Raw genomic sequence first — 22,399 nt, forward strand, 5'->3', positions numbered from 1 at the left:
CGGTCAAACTCAACAGCGACAAAGGTGTGCTGCGTTCACTTGCTGTCAGAAAAATCCAGAAATTGTAGGGCATTTTTTGTCCCTCGGGCTTTCTCATCTTTCCCAAGGACAGACACTCTGTTTCTCTCTGAGAATGCCAAAAAGCTATGCAGGCGTAGGTGTTACGTGTATAACAGTGAACAAAATGCTGATTTGTCCGCATGTTTGGCTTTAACCCGTCTCGCACTAGGACCACTCAGCCGCGTGTCAGCTGATGAAGCAGCCAGATATATGCGTCGCGAGCCTCTATGGCCCGCAGCTTTTTCAGCTTGTTGCGAAAACGGATGTGCCGCTGTAACAGGCCCATGTCTGAAAAAAGCCCCAGACAGGCGTTCACATTTCAGCAGATAGGCAGCTCCACTCGAGTGCGTCGGCAATTTTAAGACAGGTAAACACCTCTCTGTACGTAAAATGAGTTTATGTGTCCGAACATTGTAACGTGAACGTGTTCTTGTCTCTCACGGGCACGCGGCAGTGAGTCGTTTTATGACAAATCCTCGATGTTAGCCAATGTTATGTCTTTATCCGCAGCAGAGCAAGATGGAGTGTGAGTGGAAGCCAGACGAACAAGGACTTCAACAAATTTTACAGCTGCTGAAAGAGTCTCAGTCGCCAGATACGTCCACACAGAGATCCGTCCAGCAAGTATCCTTTCAGACATGGATGATAGCGCATGTTTTGTCAGTTGTTAGTGCTTATTAGTGTCAAAGAGACTCAACAGGCTAGCTAGCTAACATTAGCCGGGGTGGTTACCGTTATAAGCAGGTAACGTTACGCAGGTGCGGACCAGTTTGTGTTTTTTGTCTTTCATACGCTAAACGTGCTACCAGTCAAGCAGGCCGTGCTGTGCCGAATTACTCAAGTCTGAATTACTCATCAAATATGCTGTATGAGGTCAGGTTAATATAGCAGTGAGCTACTCTATAAGCAAACGTCACATGTAGGCTTGATTCAGCAGTTCATCGCCTTCATACACACCTTTACTTTGCATTATGCCCTAGCAAAAAAAATAATAATAATAGTGTATTCGTGCAACACTCCTGTATATCATCCATAACCAAATCTTATAGCCAAACATTATACTAATGTTTCATTTAAGTGTTCGAGATATCTTCACATGTGAAATTAAGGCAGGGTGATGTGGAGTAAACCAAATATCGTGATTATTTTGGGACCAAGTTCCTCAATATTGACATTGTGATGATATTGTAGGGTAGAGACAGATAACAGATTTTCTTATGACAAATAATCATCAGTAATGTGAATATAATAACTAGGTGGATAAAGGCAAATAATACAACAACCAGAGCTGTCTGAAAAGTTCAGAAAAATGACATCATTATAATGCAGGCATTAAAACTATGAATAAACAAATCTTGCTACATTTCGATATCCAAGTACCCAAGATGATATTTAGTATCATATCACAATATTAATATATTGCCCAGCCTTATGTCAAATGTCTTATTTTTTAAATATATTTTTCTACAAAGCAAATAGACAAGTGTTGAATTAAAATACCATGTATTATAATAATGATATAATAATTCCATTAATGGCTAAAAGACCATTATCCCCATATCATTCAATTAGTGCTTGCGTATTGGCGTTAATTATCTTAAAATATAAAATAATATCAATCTTAAAAAGAAGTGTCAGGAGTGTTACACTAAAATTTTAACATAATTCTTATGTGTAAAGACCATGAGTGATATGTAAATATGGTTGCTACAGTCATTGAAAACGTGGAAAAGTCACAAAAATCTGGAAAAGTAATGAAATCAATATAATCATTGAAAATCTTAGGAAAAATCTTAGAATTTTGTTGTGTATAATGAAATTGGTACAATAACTTACTTTGGACAACTTAACATAATGTAACATAACAAAAAATTTATGTTTTGAAGCTTTTGGGGTAACATAGCTCAGTTATATGTAAATTGGGACAATGTTTACAGTTATGTATGTTTCCTCATCTTCCCCCTGCGTTCCATCTCTCCCTCCCTGCATGTTTAAACAGAGTTTTCATCTGATATGTTTGAAAAATACAGGACAAGTAGAGCAATTAAAAAAAACAAAAAAAAAACGTATTATTATTCCTTGAAAAATAATGTAAAAACCCTGAATACGCATTGGGTGTGGGAATCACACTTTAGTCATAATACAATATCATCGCGATTTTAAACGTTTCAAGATATGCTGAGTATTGCAAGAACATGTATTGTGAATGTGATATGTTATTGTCAACACCAAATTTGGTGAAATGCATCTAGTGGACCAAAAAAGCAATTCATTTTATTGTTCAGGTAGGCTACCTAAAGTTTATTTGAATTTGCAATATTAACAAGTTTACAACTTAAATGATTTAAAAAAAATATATATATTTTTGTGTATTAGATACCGTATTGGCACAAAATCCAAAAATATACTCCATCTCACTCCAAGAACTGTCTTTGTCAACACTCAAACCTGGAAATCAAACATGTTTTGGCATGAGAGACAGAAATCACTAATAGCCCCATGATGCAATATTATCATTATACTTGAGTCAAAATACAATATTATTGCAATTTTAACTGTTTTTTCGATATGCTGAGTTTTGCAATAAGTTGTGAAAATGATGCCACAAATGATGTCAAACAGCTGTCTTTATTTAATGATGTGAAGTTTTCAGTATTCATCTCATTTCAGTTGTTTTTATTGCAGCAAAATGAATGTACTTGGCAGAAGAACTCATTGATTTTTATTAATCCTGTAGGCTACCTTAAGTCTTATATTTGCTATATTAATAATTTGCACAGTGTAGTGCTAAAGTCTTGGGCCACGTTTGTTTTTTTAGCAAGGCTTTAATGATCATACATATTTATTTCTCTGTAGTCTTTACTGAATTACAACCAGAACATACAGAAAATTTGTATACAATGTTTAAAATGCAAAAATTTCAGAATATAACATCTTTAGTAGGTTAAAGTTGCAAGTATTTTGTGTGACCTCCCATCCTCTCATCATGTCTTGAACTCTCTTGGGCAAACTATATGAGATTCAGAATACTAATCTTCTGGTGTATTTATACCATGTTGCCTCGAATACATGTCCAAATCTCAATATTGATTGTTTGAGCTACCTTTTGTTATGGTGGTACAATTCTACATTGCACACAAAATATTGAATTCAGGCTAAATTAGCCATGTTTTGTTTTTTTATTGCATGATTCTTGCCATCAGTATATCTATGCAATTATGCAGATTACTACCATGACAACCAACCTAATCAGCAAGCTTTATTCCTCAACATAAAATGCAGTGAGATTGGTAAAAACCAGGCATAAGAGCTGTCTGCAAGATGTGTGGTTTAGTAATTATAGCTGTGTAGCATTCAAGGTACGTTTAAAATCTGCACTGTTATCAAATGCAAATGTGATCCAGCATTTTGTACAAGTCAACACATACTTGTGCGTTAGAGAGCAATTAACATCCACTGCTCCGTGCTGCTGGCCCATATGCTTTTTGTCTGTTTTCATGCTGATCCAAAATGATTTGCTTATGTAACTCTTCATACGCACAGCATCATTAACTCATAGACGAGCCGCTGTTAGAGCCTTAAATGCGCCATCTGTCTGGGTACGTCCAGTGTTCCCTCACGTCTTATGACATGTTTATAACCCCCCTGCAAGCATTCACTACTCCCCTCACACACATACCATTATACTGTTACATTGCACCCCCACTTGACTACACAGACTTCTGATATTTTTATTCATCTTGAGATGGGAGAATCTTGTTTTTTCCATTATGACCAGACTGCAGTGTTAATGTGCTCACAACCTTTCAACAGTTAGCACCTTGTCTTCCTCAACCGCTTTCCCCAGAGACTCGAGCAGCTGAACCAGTATCCTGACTTTAACAACTATTTAATATTTGTTTTGACAAAGTTAAAATCAGAAGGTAAGCCTGTCTTTGTCAGTGTGTCGTTTTGCTGTATCTGTACCATGTTCCCGGATTGTGTGGTGGTGCTGGACAGTGTAAACGTCAGACATGTCGTTTTTATGTAACTGCTCAGTGACAGGTCTGTTTGGCCATGACTCGGCTGACCCGATAGCATCTCTGCCACAGATGATGTGGCACTCAGAATATGGGTCACTCTAATTTTAAACCTAATTCCTGGCAACACTCAACTCTTGGCTGGACTGTCTGCACAGTAGATGACTGAAATGTTAAGTGGTGTTAAGACATTTTAGGATGCTGCTGGACTATTGCGCTCATACATTTGGATTAGAGCTGCAACGATTAATCAATTACTTGTCAACTTGTAGATTAATTGCCAACTAATTTGATTCCCAATTAATCGGTTTAAATATTTTCTAAGAAAAAAGTCAACATTTTTGTGACTCCAGCTTCTCAAATGTAAATATTTTCTTGTTTCTTTGCAGCTCTGTAACAGTAAACTGAATATCTTTGTGTTGTGGATTAAACGAGACACTAAACTAGACTTTCTGCAGTATTCAGACATATTATAGACCAAACAACCAATTGATTAATCGATAAAAAGATTGATCAACAATGAAAAAAATAATTATTTGCAGCCCCAGTCCAGGTATTTGTGAGTTACCTTTTAAGGAAAATAAATTACGAAAATAATTTCATACAAATAGTTGTTGTTGCTGACCCTCCATCATTTCAGTATCTAGTTTGGAGAGTGCATTCTCCCAGCTAAACCCTTTGAAACCTGAGGAAATTCACTTTATTTCTTTCAAAAACATGGAAAATAACAAGTGGCGAAAAAAGAAATGACCCAAAAATGAGCAAGAAATTAGTAAAAAGTACAAGAAAATTGCCTGAGAATTAGTTCTAAAAAAAGTAAATACATGTTAAAAAGAAGAAAGTAAAAAAATGACCTGGGGATAGTTCTTTAAAAATCCTAATAATTCTGTAACATAATTTCAATCATGTAACTCTGAAAATTATAAGTGTAGTGTTTCCCTACCTTTTTCTTCTTTGATATTTTTTACCCAACTTTTTAAAAATAATTTTCAAAAACTAATTTCTTGTGATTTGTGGAGCATTTCTTACCAACTTGCTTATTGCCTTGTTTTCCCATATTTAAGAAAAAAAAACGAATCATACCATTTTGGGGTTTAAAGATTTAAATACTTGTGAAAGGCATCTGAAAGCAGCCCCTAGAAAAGCGATGCTGCTCCAGGTTTCAAAGGGTTAAGCAAGACTGTTTATGTACTGTTTATGAGCTGCTATTTGCATGCTGAGTTAAATGAACAAAAACAGTGAAGGCAGTGAGATCTGTGATTAACTAAACTGTTCATTTGCCTGTCTTTCCACTACCCCGCTCAGATGAACCAACACGCTCCCTGAGTGGGCTGATCCTGAAGAACAATGTGAAAGCTCACTATCAGAACTTCCCCAATGGCGTGTCTGATTTCATCAAGAGCGAGTGCCTCCAAAACATTGGAGACACTTCTCCCCTCATCCGGGCCACTGTGGGTGAGTTGCATTTTCTGGAGTCCACTGAACATGAAGGCTTGCATTAAAAGATGCTGCAAGAAATGGCATCCCATCATAACTGGCATGATTATATTTACATAACAAAAACATCCACCTCAGTACCATAGTGTAGTACTGTTAAAGACGTTTTTGGGACTGTTTGTCCTGTGTAGTTCTCTCATTGTTTGCTCATATTCTGACACTGCTGATGTTGTAACCTACAGCCGTACATCAGATATTTGGGAAATGCATCATGCATCAGAGCAGAACATCAAACAGACATCAAACTGCTTGTTTTGTCTTGTAATTGCATGTCCCTTTGTATCATTCTGTATCCCCTCTCTAAATTCTAAGGTTTTTTGCAAGTGAAGGCAGGGCAGGCTGAGCTTTCCACGAGTTATCTATTTTTTCAGAGCCAGTAAGTGACTCTCGGGGTGGATAATTGATCAGTCAATCCTTTCTGAGTTGATCAAGTTAGGTAGATGGGTGAGCAGAGCAGCTGCTATATGTGAATGCAAACTTTTAGACCCAGCAGAATGAATGGTTATGTCTCACTAACGCACCTGACGTTCTGCTGCTACGTCTGTGGCGTGAAGGAATAACTGAGCAAGGTATATATATATATTCAAACACTGCAGCTCCAAAAATAGAAAATCTATTTGTGGCGGCAGATGATTTAATTGTGTTTGGCTGCAACAAATAAATGAATGTGTGGGAAACCCTGTTTTAACTAAGTCTTGCTTAAGGAGAAGGCTTCTTTTGAAAGCTCGCTAGATGTGACATTTTGTGTGAGGGCAACGGTGGAGGCGTCAGTGAAAGTTGGGCAGAGGTGTGCCACGAAGAGTGTCATGTTGTAGCACAAAAGGCGTAGCTTAATGTTATGTTATTTCAAGGTAATAGCTAAATAGTAAGCCAATTTTGAAAATGTAAAAAAAGTTAACGAGATAGCCGCTCTGCACCTCTTGTAGGCGGCTGTGTCTCAGGGGGAAGAGCAGCGATCCACTAATCGTTTGATCCCCGGCTTCTTCAGTCAGCATGTCAGAGTGTCCTTGGGCAGGATACTGAGCTCTTAAATGCATGTGAGTGTTTAAAACTTTAGCAGTCCCTGGTGGTCTAGTGGTTAGGATTCGGCGGTCTCACTGCCGCGGCCCGGGTTCGATTCCCGGTCAGGGAATACAAAGTTTGGGTGCCCAGTAGCTCACCTGGTAGAGTGGGTGCCCCATGCACAAATGCTATGTCAGCGCCCACGGGTTAAATTCCTTTGCTGCCTGCCGTCCTTTCTCTCTCTCTTCCCTTTCATGCTGAAATGCACAAGCCAAAAAAGGAAAAAAAAAATCTTGTACATATATAAAAAAAAACAAAACTGAGCTGCAGGTGGCACTATGTGTGATACCCTCAACTGCCAGTGTGTGAGGTGTGTTAACGGATGATTGTGACTCTAGTGTAAAAGCACTTTGAGTGGTCAGAAGACTGGAGAGGTGCTACATGAGTGCAAGTCCATTTACAAGATGGGTCAATACCAGGTCATATTCTTGCCAATATTCTTGCCAATATAGCTTTAGAAAGGACTACTTTAATCTGGGTGGGATTGTGTCTACAGTATAGGGATGATTTTTTTTTGTGTTGGTATTCCCTCCCACATATTCTCTGAAAAGGGGCTGTAAAAATCTTGTTTCCAATGAGTTCTTAAAATAGTCAAGCTCGCATGTTCAAATTAGTTCTTTTTATGTGAGTATATCTGAACAATAGATCCTTTCTGGTTAGGGATTAAGGTGAGAAGTTGCCCTACAATAGTAGCTGGTGGCTTATTGGGAAAAGGAGTATAAACTTTCCCCACAAAGTCCTTGATGTTTAGGTAATAAAAAAAATATGAAGGTGCTTACAGCAAATTTATCTGGTAGTTGATAACATTTCTTCATTCAGCTTTAAGTGTTGTTAACAATGCAGAAATATGCTTATGTGTACATACGCATAAGTAGCAGCTACACAGCCATACAACCTGATGCCATTTGTATGCTTTTGTATTTTGATTTTGGGACAAAGCTAACTGAGTACATATTTGCATGGAGCTTATCCCAGCAAATGGATTCTAAATGTTCATTGTAAAACTGCAGAGTCAGACTGATTCTTGTTTATGTTTATTAATTTTAATCAAATCAGTGTCTGTTCATTCTTAGAAGTTTTGTCATACCAGCATAAGTAATACTAAATTCTTCCCATAACAGGTATCCTCATCACCACCATTGCCTCCAAGGGAGAACTACAAAACTGGCCGGAGCTTTTACCTAAACTCTGCCTGCTGTTGGATTCTGAGGACTACAACACATGCGAGGTGAGGAGGAACACGACAGTTGTGGCTGGGATCTGATTTGCTGCTTATCAGTCGTGGCCTATAGTAGATATGGATGTATAGTGCCCCCCACTTTAAAACATCAGAAGACTGAAATGATTTATTTCAAAAACATGGGAAGGAGGCAATGAGCAACATAACAAGAAATAACCCCAAATTGGCAAAATGAAGTAGAAAGTAAAAGAAATCTACCTAAAAATTAGCACCAAAAAAAAGCATTAAAAATGATATGAAAAAAGTGCTTAAAATAATTATAATCATGTAAAATAATTATATATATATATATATATATATATATATATATATATATATATAATTTTGATAAATATAAATATTGCATTTTGGACATTTTTCTGGAGCTTGCGTTTTTTTCTCGATATTTTTGAAAGAAAGCAAACCAATTAGCTCCAGGTTCGAAGGTTTTAAAGGGTTAAGTTTACTTGCAAATCCCAGGTTGTGTAAGCAAGACACCACTGGATTTGATAAATGCCGCAGCATCTAAAAACTGACAGACTGGTCTTAACAGCAGCAAACATGAAAATATGTGAATGCGTTTGCATAAATCAGACATATGAGATGACATTTGAAATCTGAACATAATCCATCTTCTGGTAACTCAAATATGGATAGAAAACTGAATGCTCCCACATTTATTAGAATTTTTTCCCTCTATAGGAAACTGTCAGGATCTGTCCACATACTAACATTAAACAAGCTTGATGAACTATGATGCCAAGCAGCTTAAATCTGTAAGCAATAAACCCAAACATGAAATACATCTACATTATATTGCAGTATATTTTAGAGACACTTAATTTTGATATTATAGTCGTGTCAATTTTGTTAATGACAGCAATTGTTAAACTTTGTTTCTTCTTATTATAATTATTATAATATTATTTTTGTTCTGTTTATAACAGCACATCAAAAATTAAAGCACCCGTGTGCATAAATCAGAGATGATGACAGATGATGACAGTTGAAATCTGAATAAAACACATCCTCTTTAAATTCCTTTTGCACGAATACGGATAGAAAAAACTGAATCATTTTTTAAAAGTCTACAGGGAACTACCAGGATTTGTTGTTTGATTTGTTATAGCTCAATATGTTTGACAAATTATGATCCCAAGTAGCTTGATCTGCAAGCATCAGACCCAAACATGAATTATGGTTGGCCCGGCAAAACCACTGTCTCTATGGCAGCATCATTTAGAGTTAACACTTATCATTGTAATGTCATATTTGTTGTTGGCAGCTGATGTTAAATTTTGTTTAATATTATGTAGTTCTTGTTATCTTAATATTATTGTTATCATAGCTGTGTTTGTGAGGAAGACAGAGAAAGATCAGGTGTATGCACATTTGTGATCATGTGTCATAGCACACTTGCTGTAAGTGGCATGTCTGGGCACACAGCGCTGCCTGCCCGTCTGTTGATTTGTTTATTTATTTACTGTGGAGAGGGAAGAGAGCTGGGTCAGCTATAAAGCAGCATCTGGATAGCATCCTGCTGGCCAGATGAGCTAAAGGCAGTCTCACAGCTGGAGCCGTGGCCACAACTGCAGATTATTCAACATGGAATCATTTATTCTCTTTCTATCCTTTTTTTTTTTTTTTTTTGAACCAGAAACCCATTATGACCCCATTTTCTGACTTGGAGTACATCATCACCCAAAATAGATTTTATAATGTGCATCTCAGCAAAAAGAATGCATCGTTGTTTTGTTTTATTCTGCAAAGAAAAAAATCTCTAGATTTTATGAATCGATTCTTTGTAGTAATATCTTTAACTCATCTGATTGTTTTATCAGTTCTTTATTGCATCGGGAAGAAGTGCTTGTTGTCCCGAGTTCTTGATCATATTGACTGTTCTACATTTACACTGAAATGGTGTAGAAATGCTCCAAGGCAGTGACAACTACACAATACAGCGCGTCTAGTGTAAGCTTGGTCCTCTGATTTGTGTGGTGGTGCTGCACCCAGACTTAGGCTCACATAAACTTCCTGGCGGTTAATAAGCTGCCAGCTGCATGTGCCTGTAATATCAGTCACTATAGGGGAGAAGGATTCATTACATTGGAGAACGCTCACAAATTAAGCTGCACGTAAATGCAGCTGTGTTTAAGGACATTTGAAATGGGAAGGATTACTCGTCACCGCCTTCAGCAGGATTGTCCGTATTTTGCACCGCACTATCTGAATTTTAAGGAAGAGGTGTGACAGAAAAAAATGTCTGTCCTTGTAGCACTGCAGCCGGCCTCTCTTATAAAGCTTATTCAGAAGCTGAGATTTAGGTCAGCTATTTACTGCAGAGGATCTTGAAGTGTATGTGTGTACACGGCTTAACACTGAACAGCGACCAAACGTAGCAACTCCTCACAAGGCTCGCTATGATTTTGAAAAGCAGCTTGGAGGCTGGAAAGCTCCTTATCGTCTGATGTTGAGGACGGTTAAGTTGTCGCTGGCTGAAAAAAATGTCTTTCAGTCTTGTGATAAAAGGTGCAAAATATATTTTTGAAAGTAGGGCTTTGCAATATATTAATATCATGATATGAGGCTAGATATCGTCTTACATTTTTGATATCGTAGTGTTGTAAGTGTCATGTTTCCCTGAGTTTGAAGGATGCTTTACTTCTCAAAAATCTCATTGTGTAAATATTTTGTGAAAGCACCAATAGTCAAACCCACAAAATTGTTGGAATGTCGGTAACAGGGTTTTTGGTCAAAAATATTGTGCTGTTAGATTTTCTCTACATATGCCAGCCCCATTAAGAAGCGTTTTTGGAGTATTTTTTACTCTTCGTCATAAAGTTTGTTATTCTGCACTTTTGCTGCAATCATATCTTCCTGGGATGGTCCTATTCCCAGAATTGGGAAGCCATTCTTCCGACTTTGGTGTGTTCATGAGCTTTGAGTCTGAACTTCGACACAACATGAACACTACATATCAAACAAGTTGTATTTTTTTGCTCAGAGCATTTTAACAACCCGTTGATAAGAGTTTGAAGCTTTACAGAGTCCCAGACAAGTTCCAGATTACTGCACCAGTGCATCCCTAAAACTACTAAAATATCAGGGTTAATGCTAGTCAATTACTTTTCTCGCTAATCAAGGTCATGCTACGATGACAGAAACTAGTGGTTACAACCTAATACCACATAACAAATTACATGTGAGAGGACAAAAACCTGCAATATATGGACTACTAAAAAATTAACTTCCATTAACTGAACATTTATTTTTGTCCACAATGGTTCTGCATATATGATGTCAGCTTAGAAACTCATGTACAAAAATTCTTTCAAAGTTGTTTTTTCAACTTCAGGGGGCGTTAATATCCAACGTCATCACGGCAGGAAAGCAAGGACGTTTTGCACAGCCGTCAGGCTTCTCATACTTTTTCATTTATTTTTAGACATTTACAGCCAGACAGAGCCACCGATGTGGCCATATGCTGGGATAATGGATATTGTGAATGTTCCAAGTGATGCTAATAGCAATAATGATACCTAACATGGATTTCAACTATTACTAGAGGTGAGGGTGTAGGTTTAAAGCAGCAGTACATTTCACTTATTGCTCCAGCAGAGAGATATTTTACAGAGTTAAACATATTTTATTCTTAAAGAAGTGGACAGTGTTCGACTTCAGATATAATGCAGCTACTATCATATAACATAAGGTCTTATTTTTATGCCTTGCTATGGAGGCATTATGTTTAGGATGTTTTTTCATCTATAAATACATATGTACATCCATCCCATGCTTATGAATGTGGTATCTCAAGAACACCTTGAGGGCATTTATTCAAATATGGCACAAATGTCCAATTTGAGGATAAATTGATTTAGAATTTGGTGGTCAAAGGTAAATTTCACTGTGACATCACAAAACATGTTTTTGGCCCAAACTAAAGAATTGATATGCAAATTATAGCAGAAATTCACAAACCTGTCTAAATCAGATAAAATTATGAAGCGATGACGTTTTATATCCAAAAGGTCAATGGTCAGTTTCACTGTGACATCATAATTTTCTGCGAAAAACTCTTTTCTGAAATAATCTCAGTGTCATAAGTTGGAAACAGAAGGGGACACATTTGGTCAGGTACCGAATTGGCAATGCTAATCTTGGGTGTCCACCTTAAGACTCATTTGTATGTTGTAATGGACAAAAAAAACAAATTAATACATGTAATGTATTACAGCTAGATTTTACGGCACTTTATGTCATTGGTCGTGGAGAATCAGTAATAGTTTGGATTTATTGTTTAAACATTTTATTCAGAAAAGTTCAAATTGATTTCAAGATTGTCAAAAATCCAAATACTTTCTATTTTACAGCACTCCTTGTAAGTACTGTAAAGACAGCAAATATCGATATCCTGCCAAACTCATTTGTCAAGTTGTTCATTGCAGCAATAGAGACCCCTAAAAACTCCACACCATTACAGCCACCTGCACTTTGATATCTATTTTGGGACTATGTTTGGTGGCTGCCAGTGTACAGTTTCAGAGCAGTGTGCACTTTGCAACCCAAGCAAGAAACATGTGTGGATACATACTGGCTATTCGATCAGTCCACATGTCCTCCGTGTTGTGCATTTACAGTGCATCAATGCAGAATGATGCTCCTCAATCCTTGATTCCACCGGTAGCCTGTCGATGACATGACGTCTGCGATGCTGTTTTGCTCTGTCCTCCACGCGGCTCTGTATCTCACCAGCAGTGTCCATGAGCATTTCAGAAGTGGAGCGTCCTGATGCTCTAGACACGCTGAGATCATGTTTTTTTTGGTCATTTTCCCTTGATTTTGTGGTCATTTCCCTTGATTTTTGTGATTCTACCATTGCTGAGTAGGCTACATATGTAATGCTTTCCTTTGCTGTCAGTTTAAATTATATTTAATGATGTTTTACCCACTTTGTTGTGCTTCAGCCTACAGTCTAGCCATGAAAGAAGTAGGTCAAAGAATTTTGGCTGTTTTTCAGTCTAAAAAAAGCATGTTTACCATGATAATTATACAGATAAGTTTAAAAAAAACAGTAATACATGGAATAAATTGAAGATTTATGGCTAAGTTTATTTAAAAACACATCCAAGTAGGAGGTTTAAACTGTTTTTGTTAAAAAAAAATGACAGTGCTGTTCTTAATTATTACCTACTTTCTGACAATTTCACGTACAGTGGCTTAGCAGGAGCATTAATACTCCTTCTTGACAGAATACAGAGGTCTGGTGGAAGAAGAAGGAGCACATACTATTGATGTAATGTTAGTTAAGTGCAACATGATCCAGAGTCTGTGCAAGGTGTTTTATTTTGAAAAATGACCGGATGCATCGGTGCTTGACTTCCTGCCTGGTATGCCTGGCAGCTTAACGCTGCTGCTGTCCGCCTCTGGCAAAAATAGATTTGGTGCGTATTTTCTGTGGAGCAGAGCGGGGAGCCGCGTCTGGGACGCTCTGAGGCGTGCCCAGTGGAATCAAGTGCATTGTCTAGAACATCGGCAATTGACTTTGGACGCCGTTGCGTGGCCGTAATGCATCGTTGACGACCCAGTGGAAGTTGGCTGTCACTCTGTTACTGAATTATCATCACTATGAGTGAACAACAGCCCCACACTGAGCTGATGTCTGTTGTTTGCAGGTTGATATCTTGAACAATGTGTAAATCTTCAGTTGGGAGATTTCATTGTCTTTATGAAGTTTTTTTAAATATAGAAATTCAATATATAAAAAACAAAGCATGCATTTCTATAATAGAGAAGACAATCCATACCGGCTCATAAGCTTGGTAACATCAGCAGTTGCAGCTGTACCATAGGCCCTGTCATGTTTTTGGTTTCAGAGCAGCAGTTGGAGGAAGAGCCCCCTGAGCCGCCACACTGTACCCCTGTCCACATGCTCTATAAAAAGACAGGAGCAGGTGTGCTGGACGCTGAGTGTAATGCTGGTGGATGGTTTTATATAGGTTTTGCCTGACAGCAGTTTTACTGTCATGATTAATAACTGTTGGAATGCAGTTGTGAGGATCAAGTTGAGAGAGCAGGTGACCCTATATACAACGCTTTGTCACCTCAGCGCTCGTTTGTACTGTGGCATTATTCATATTTTCAGAGCAGGAGTCTGAAGGAGCTCTTTAGTTAACTAAACGCATACCTCTCCTTTTCCTGGCTCGCCGTCATCTGCATGACTTACATTCTCGCATTTAATGACCTTCCATAGCAGGACGGGAAGGGAGGATTACATTTTAGATGCCTCAGTGTCACTGGAACGCTTGAAGGCCACTCCCATTTATTTGCCCTTCTCTGTTGACACATGGATACACAGACAGCTAAACGACATCGTTGGGAGCTGTCCTGTGTCCGCCCAGTTCCATTCAGTGCATTATCACATGGACTGAATTACAATGGAGCTACATTTCAGTATATTACAGTCTCTCCAGAGCCTAAATCTCATGCTGCATGGGTCATCTATGAATTTGACAAAACAAGCATAACTATTAATGCATTCAGCTTAATATGAAACAGTTTTATTTTGTATGGTGTGGAAAATTAAAAGCTGCAACTAACCTCATTGATAAATCTGTTGATAATTTTTCATGATGTGTCTATAAAATATCAGACCATGCCATTCATAATTTCCCTAGAGTTCAGGTTGACATATCTTATCTTGTCTGACCAACACAGGGCCCAACATTAAGGATTGCCCAACATTGTGCAAGTAACTATAGCAAAAAATAAAAATAAATAAATAAAATAAAAAGCTGCAAATGCACAGTGAAGATCAAGCACTCAGGAGAAAATGGCAACAGGTAAAGACAAAGTTTATGAGAAATAATATACTTGCATTAGGAAAGTATTTTAAATATCCTAGAAACAGGATAGTAGTTGGGATACGTCAGAGGATGTGTGCAAAATTCCAGCTATGCACTGCACAGTTTGCTGCGAGTTTGAAAGGGACTGATAAAACAGGGTCGTTTTCATGACCATTAAAGGGATATTTTGCCAATTTGCAGCCGGCTTTGTATTATAACATAAGGCTATTATGTGTAAACGGTACATTTCCCTTCATTTAACCAGTGCTTAGATATCCCCTACAGGTGAAACTCCCCTACAGCTCAAACTACAGCCTTGATTCAGCATTTTCAAATTGCCCGACATCCATGCCGCTACTGCAGACACAAAAAGTATAGAAGCAGGTCATGAGACAGACCTGTCTCTCAAACTGGAAACAGTAAAGAAATATAGAAATATATTTTAATGTCTGGTTTTGCTATAATAGCAAGAGTTTGTGAACTGGTAGTGGATACCCTGCTGCTTCCAGCACAGTGAAAACTAAAGAAATTCATATCAAACAGTAAAATTAAGCAGCGCTGATATAAATATAATCGAATATAAATCAAGGTTATCATTTAACTGACATGTCCCCTTTCATGCCCCCTGGCCGCCATTGTTTTACACGTACAAATTCGTGTTACGTCGCCCATGAGCCGGTGTTTATTGGTCTGGTGTGCCGCAGTGCGCTCAGGTAGTTGTAGGTTTTTTACTCCTTTAGAAAGCATTTTTTTTTTTTGCCTCTGTTTTCTCCTTCGTTATAAAGCACCAATTTCAGTATTTGACTTTCTTTACTGTGGAGACGATCTAGTTTTATTAAAAGACAAACTTTCCAGCACTGAAATACTTGTTCAACTCTAGTCTTTGTTGTTTTTTGATGACTGCCAATCAATAGAATAATATGTATAGGGGTAAGTAAAAAATGGCTTTGTACAAGTAAGTGAGGAAAAACCCGGTCTGTGACAGTCCAAGATCTCATCATACAATCATTTTCTCTTTTACGAAGCTGGAATAAAAAGAATAGATTCATCAAAGATCAAAATAGTTGCAGGTACATTTTCTGTCAATCATCAGCTCAATTTTCACAATTGCCAAACATATATTTGCCAATAATAATTGTTCAGTCAGCTAAATCTGGCATTATTCGTTTTCATGAGTACATTAAATCGTTTGCGATTCTGCTACATCATGTCTAAATCTGTACTTGATTTTTTGAGTTCAACACTAGCAAGTCTCATACACATTAAATCATTGTGTGTCTTTGTCCCTCCCAAAAAGCAGTCCTCTTCATTTTGCAGTCCCCTGCAAGGTGAAATTGCGTAATCTGTATACTAATGAGGGAAATGACTGTATTCACTCTGTCTCCTCCTGTTTGTGACCTTGACACAGTCTTGTCCTCATACCCTCCTCATCGTATTCCATCCCTTTGGCTTCTGCACATTTTTTGAGACTGTGTCTGTATCTGTCATCTGAAAGGAATGCCGACTCGGGAACGGTTTCCATGGAAACTCATTTCAGACACTGTCAGTGTCTGTGCTGTGCTGCTTCTTGTGTCTGCTTCTCAGGCTGCCTTTTTTTTGTGAGTGACACTGTAGTCTGCAGCATATTGTGAACATGCATACAAACCATCAGCCAAGCAGCTAGTATTAAGAGAGAGATGTGAGAGAGTTTGTGTGTGTGTGTGTGTGTGTGTGTGTGCGCGCGCGCGCGCATGTTTGTGTGTGTGTAACTGACTGCTTGCCAACTGTTTGAAGGTTATTAGAGCAGAAGGGGATGAATCCTATTGAAGATCATGGATGAGGAGGTTGAACACATTTTTTAGGGCTCGCACTGTGCAAAAACTGGAACAGGGTCCTCTGTATGACCTATTCTTGTGATATATTACATTTATTCTCTGCAGAACCACTATGATATAAAACACATGTGTAGAATGCAATGCAAAAAATTAATGTCAAAGAAGTGCAGTAGCTTCTCGCCTCCACAGGTCCCTGTCTATAGCTGCAGACCTGCCATTAGATTACATGATACATTTCTAAATTTGTAATGAGCAAGAGCGCTGCAGCTGGCAGCGGTAAAACAGGCTGCAATGCAATGTTAGTGGGCAATTGTTAACTGTCAATTATGTCCACCGAAAGTGCTTGTGTTTGCCACCAGGCTCAGATTGTTATACATTTTGGAAAGCATTCCTACAAAAATAGACCTTTTTGTTAAACAGTAAGATCCTTTTTGTCGAACCAGAAACGGCCCCCAAATCACTATCACAAAAAACCACCAGACTCCATTTAAATAAACAGTAATTTCATCACTGTAAAACACAATCAATTCAAAGTCGACAGAAACAAAATAAAATTTACAAAAACAGTATTGGTTTGTCTTTTCACTGTTCCAACAACCATCAACTCTGGTTTGGTTTAAATCAACCCTTAATTCACTCAGATGTGAAAATATGTTTTCTGTGAAAGTGCATAAATCAAAGTTTTTTCAAGCTGAGTCTGGTGGGCTTGGCGATATTGATTTTGGGGATTGTTTCTGTTTAAACAAAAAGGATCCCACTCTTAAAAAAAAAAAAAGTTAAAAAAAAAAAGCAGGAGAGACGGAGACATGGTTTACCCCGAACATCCGGGATCAAGCTGTTTCACTGGATGAGCAGACCTTGTTGGGAGCCATAAGGACACAAAAAGCACTGCAGAAACTGAATGATGCCATCAGCAGCAACATGCCCGAGCAACTGGTTGGAATCTTCATAGTAGCTGCTGATTTTAATCGACTCATCCTTCAACTCCAAAGATGTAGCAGGATCAAGGACAGATATAATTTCATATACTTTGTTTAAAAAGTGACAAATAAATCTGCCCTCTATCCCTCTACCCTCTATGATGTTGTCAGACACTTAAAATGTAATATGAGCCTGTTGGTGGTAAAAACAAACACCATTAGTGGGCGGAAATTGACCCTTAGTGGTAACCTTACAGCCATATTTGCCGCTGACGGCTGCAGTGGTTTCCTCAATGCTGGACCAAATAAAAAATTGTTGTCTCCATTAGTCGCTAAGACACAAAAACATGGGGAAAAGGGTTCAGGTAGAAATATACTACTCGAGTTACTCCTCAAAAGTAGACTTTGTAATCAAATTCTCTGTTGTCTGTTTTGTTTCTTCCCCAGGGAGCTTTTGGAGCCCTGCAGAAGATCTGCGAGGACTCTGCTGAGATTCTGGACAGTGACATTTTGGATCGTCCTCTGAACATCATGATCCCCAAGTTCTTGCAGTTTTTTAAACACAGCAGTCCTAAGATTAGGTACCAAGTTTCCTTTCTTATTTTTCCATTTTTGTAGACTAAAAAGTTACATTTCAATCCTGTGTACATCAAACTTTTTGTTCTCCATTACTTTGGAAGACCTATGGCATTGCAATGGAAGTGTTGATGAATTCCATTACATTGACGACATATGACCATTAGTTTATCGCACAGATTTTACTGACTGCTGCTCTCTAAAGATATGAATTACGATTCCAACATTTGTCATATTTGTTACATAAAGTTATGACTTTTTAAAATTTTACATGGAAAAATAGGCCGCCATTCTCCCTTTCTTCTTGGACTCAGAGCATTTCTATCTGGATCTGGATCTATCTGGAGCATTTCACATCTTAACCTATAAATGTGTCATCTACTAATGAGTATGTTTTATTCGGCAAATACATTTATACACACATTTTAAGACATACTGAAGACTTATGTAATTATACAGTTGAACTCTCAGTCTGTCACAGTGCAGCCGACCTGCTGACAGAAGACAAGACTTCCTCATATTTGGTGGTTAAATCAGTGGCAACAGAGCAGAGACAGAGACAGGGGCCGCATTCATGGAGTGCAACATGTGAGGAAAACATGTTTGTCCAGTTCTTAAGTGCTCGTTATTGTGTTACAGGTCTCATGCCATCGCCTGCGTTAACCAGTTCATCATCAGCAGGACTCAGGCTCTAATGCTGCACATCGACCCTTTCATCGAGGCAAGTCTGACTGTAGCACATATTCATACTTTATTGTCTTTTTTGGGTGCATAGATATAAAAATGCACATAAACATATAGTGTATGGAGAAATGAGAATTACCTCCCTTCCCTCAGGTCAATATCTCTCACTTCAAAAAACAGTTAGCTGTGGTTTACCCGTAAGCTCGTCAAAGGCCAGCCTCAGTTTTAAACCCCGTTTAAAAAATCATGTTTTATTTAAAAGCCCATGAGAAAAAGGTTCAAGTCATGACTGCTTTCTGCTTTTGATCTTATGTAGTCCCCTTTCTGGCCTTTTTAATTTTATTTTGCATTCCTCAATGTATTGTTTTTATTGCTGAATGTGCGCTTTATGTTGACGCTTTGAAAGGAGAGATACAGACGATAAACTTAAAATAAAATGCTAGCTTCATATTTTGCCCCGGGTAACATTTGTATATAATATTGTAACAAAATACCAAGAGTTTGGGCGCTTTTAATAGCAACACGCACCATCCTTAAAATGTCAGGCAGTAAAAAGCGACAAGAGGCTGTTAAAGAGATAAGATGTCTGCAGTCATGCCATATGGAAGCTAAGATCTGTTAATAGTAAATTGCTACAAAACATGGAGCAAAATACACTTAATACAGTTTTAGCCTTAGATTGGTCATATTTGTTTTGGAAGACACTTTGGGAAACAACTACAACCGCAAACAAAATAGAGTAATAAAATAGAGTTTGCAGGGAAGACATTTGACCCTGCTGTCTTTCTATCCTCTGTAGAACCTGTTTGCGCTGGCAACAGATGAGGAACCAGAAGTGAGAAAGAATGTGTGCAGAGCTCTCGTGATGCTGCTGGAAGTTCGCCTGGACCGCCTCCTGCCACACATGCATAACATCATAGAGGTGAGAGAGTTCATGGGGTTATAGAAAAAGGTGGACAGAGTTAAGGCAGAAGTATAAGGCGTAGTTGACTACTGGTGTATAGATGAAGAATAAATATATGTATTCCCAGGATAAGTCTGGTGATTTTTAAGAAATAATTATGTTAAGTGTTGGAGTCATCACAAGCCCTGAAATACAATGTTAGGACTATGCTTAAGTCACAATGCAATATTATTGGGATTTTAAACGTTTTGCGCTATGTTCAGTTATGCGATAACATAGCAATATATGAACTTTTTTTAGCTGCAAGTGATGTCTCCAAAGAAACATCCTTTTTATCTTCTTAAGTTCTCAGTCTATTCATAATACCTCAGTCATTTTTATTGCAGTAAAATATCTCTAGCAGAAAAAGCACTTGATTTTTTAATGTTTTTCATGATGCTACCAAAAGTTTAAATTGTATTTGCAATATTAATATTTTTTTATAGAAACAATACAATATGAATACAGTATTGCTACGCAAAATATTGAGATACTAAGCCATGTCGATTTTTCCCTCCATCCTTAATTTATATAAAACATTTCAATATTTTTTCATTGTCAACTATTCCCATGAAACACAAAAACCTATAATGAATTGATCAAAATGTTGTTTGTCTCGCCGAAGCCTGATACAACATATTCCTCTGTGCCATAGACCTCCATTATAGCTCAAAAAACGATTTAAAACACATCAGTTAGCCACTCTGTTGCACTGGGTGTTGTTTCTTTCTTATGATAGGAACTGTATTTTGTCTTAGTCCATCACATAAACTTTGGGGTGCCATAAATACTTGCTTGTGCACCAACTTTGCAGCAGAAAATAGTCCCCAACAAACACACTGTTTACACCTGTTTGAGTGAAGTCTGCTAAAACTACAGTACAGCTACTTCAGGAAATTATGCAAGCCTTTTTTTTTTCAGTTTTCTATATTGTCACACTGACAGTATGGTCGCACATGAGGGAATTCAAGTGACTGCTACCTGCTTATGCAATATTTGTGCTGAATGTGGGCAGTGCCAATTGTGGAAATTGTATATGTTAGCTAGTTTCCTTTACTTGCTAACAAATGAATATTAGCTAGCTTGCTAATAAATATTATGAAATATGATGCTTTTTGTACATTTTCCATTTTCATATGCGCTAAGCCTTTCTCTAGACCTGCTGCCAGTCAGGCAGCATCTCTCATGCAGGGCAGTTTATACTTTTCGTGGCCAATATCATACAATATCAGCAACAAGCAGGGTTAACCACTTAAACTTCTTTTATTTAATTTTCAGATTGTTTTTTGGGCATTTTTGCCTTAAATAATGGCTGAGCAGTAGACAGAAAGGATAGGTGGGGTGGAATGGAACACGGGCTGCTGCAAAGGACTGAATACAACAATGCGAGGATACCAAATTGCTTTACCACTGGAAGCAAATGTTGTATTCGCCTCTTTGCTCAAATTGAAAGCAAGTGAAAGGAGGCGAATATTTGAAACTTGATTTCACTCATGCTCTTATTCTTTAATTATACACTGCTGTGGACTCCCTTTGGTCCCACGTGCTTGCCTTTGGCTGCAGTCGAGTTGCATTGGTAGTTTAAAAACAAAACATGATGTTGTATAAATATGAAATATCTAAGCTTATGTTTCCCCTCCTTTCCTCTCAGTACATGCTCCAGAGGACTCAGGACCAAGATGAAAATGTTGCCTTGGAAGCCTGTGAGTTCTGGCTCACTCTGGCAGAGCAGCCTGTGTGTAAGGAAGTGCTATGTGGACACCTCTCCCAGTAAGAACACACACACACACACATAAATATGCATACAATACACAAACTGACACTCCAGTGGTAATATCGAAGGAGCCGTTGATACATGGAACCCTGACAGTAACTTAGTGAAGACCTTGTACGTGGGTGATATTCTTCTTCCTCACCTCAGGGTGGCTGATTAAGAACCCTGACTGTTGCCCTCAGCTGTAACATCTGTCACCACACTGTCACATTAAACTGCGCCCACAGCAGGAATCTCACGTGAGTGATAGCCTGTGGGCTGCGACCTATCCTCGCCCTTTGTTCTCATAATTTTTCCTTCTGCCTTCTCTCCAGGCTCACTCCAGTGCTTGTCAACGGGATGAAGTATTCTGAGATTGACATAATCTTGCTGAAGGTCAGTTTATATAGCCTAATATTTGTACCTGTGAGTAAGACGATGAATTGCCTCGTGACTCAGGATGACAGTCAGTTCAGTTCACCCCGAGCTAATCCCTGCCCCTTTGCTGTTTGACGTTGAACCTGGCAGGGAGCCCACACTGTCACTAACTGCACTCCCTGAAGATCTAATGTTTGGAAAAATTAAAAAGCAGATTCGGAGAGAAGCAGGCGGAAGAGTGTACAATGTGCATTTGAAGCATATATATATATATATATATACAGGAAGCAGTCAAGCAGTGAAAACAGGGAAGAAGATGAGGACAGAAGCTAAAACCTGAAGTACCAGATCACTGTGAACCATAAGGTCAAGACAAGAAAATTAAAGGGACAATTCACCCAAAAATCAAAAGTACATACGTATTTGACTTCTTAACTGTAGTGCTATTTGTCACTCTAGATTGTTTTATGTAATGCGTGCATTTCAGAGTGTTGAAGATATCAGCCATAGAGATATTTATAATGGAACTAGATTGCACTGGAGCTCAAAGTGCCAAAAAATACATTTGAAAAACTCAACAGCCATGTCTCTTTACAGAAATTATGACCTGATTACTCAAGATAATCCAC

The 22,399-nt window shown here is 38.1% G+C and overlaps 1 protein-coding gene and 1 non-coding gene across 4 annotated transcripts in view; both read left to right on the forward strand.

The window, feature by feature from the left end:
- The first annotated feature begins 289 nt into the window (after positions 1–289).
- The window catches only part of tnpo1 (transportin 1), a 37,928-nt gene continuing 15,818 nt past the window's right edge, over positions 290–22,399 (forward strand). The window contains exons 1-10 of one of the 3 annotated variants that reach the window (XM_042508964.2): positions 290–427; positions 571–684; positions 3,908–3,983; positions 5,385–5,534; positions 7,760–7,866; positions 17,884–18,017; positions 18,652–18,733; positions 19,496–19,618; positions 21,291–21,409; positions 21,728–21,788. In XM_042508964.2, the coding sequence (XP_042364898.1) occupies positions 580–684; positions 3,908–3,983; positions 5,385–5,534; positions 7,760–7,866; positions 17,884–18,017; positions 18,652–18,733; positions 19,496–19,618; positions 21,291–21,409; positions 21,728–21,788 (957 nt within the window). In that variant the 5' untranslated portion in view covers positions 290–427; positions 571–579. The remainder of the gene's footprint in view (positions 428–570; positions 685–3,907; positions 3,984–5,384; positions 5,535–7,759; positions 7,867–17,883; positions 18,018–18,651; positions 18,734–19,495; positions 19,619–21,290; positions 21,410–21,727; positions 21,789–22,399) is intronic. The other 2 variants (XM_042508965.2, XM_088071024.1) reach the window with 2 other exon arrangements.
- Positions 6,637–6,708, forward strand: trnag-ccc (transfer RNA glycine (anticodon CCC)). Its single transcript has one exon. It is a non-coding gene; the product is annotated as a tRNA-Glu (tRNA).

The sequence above is a fragment of the Plectropomus leopardus genome, chromosome 20 (assembly GCF_026936395.1).
Source record: "Plectropomus leopardus strain MGB_pleo_1.0 chromosome 20, ASM2693639v1, whole genome shotgun sequence".
NCBI lineage: Eukaryota > Metazoa > Chordata > Actinopteri > Perciformes > Serranidae > Plectropomus > Plectropomus leopardus.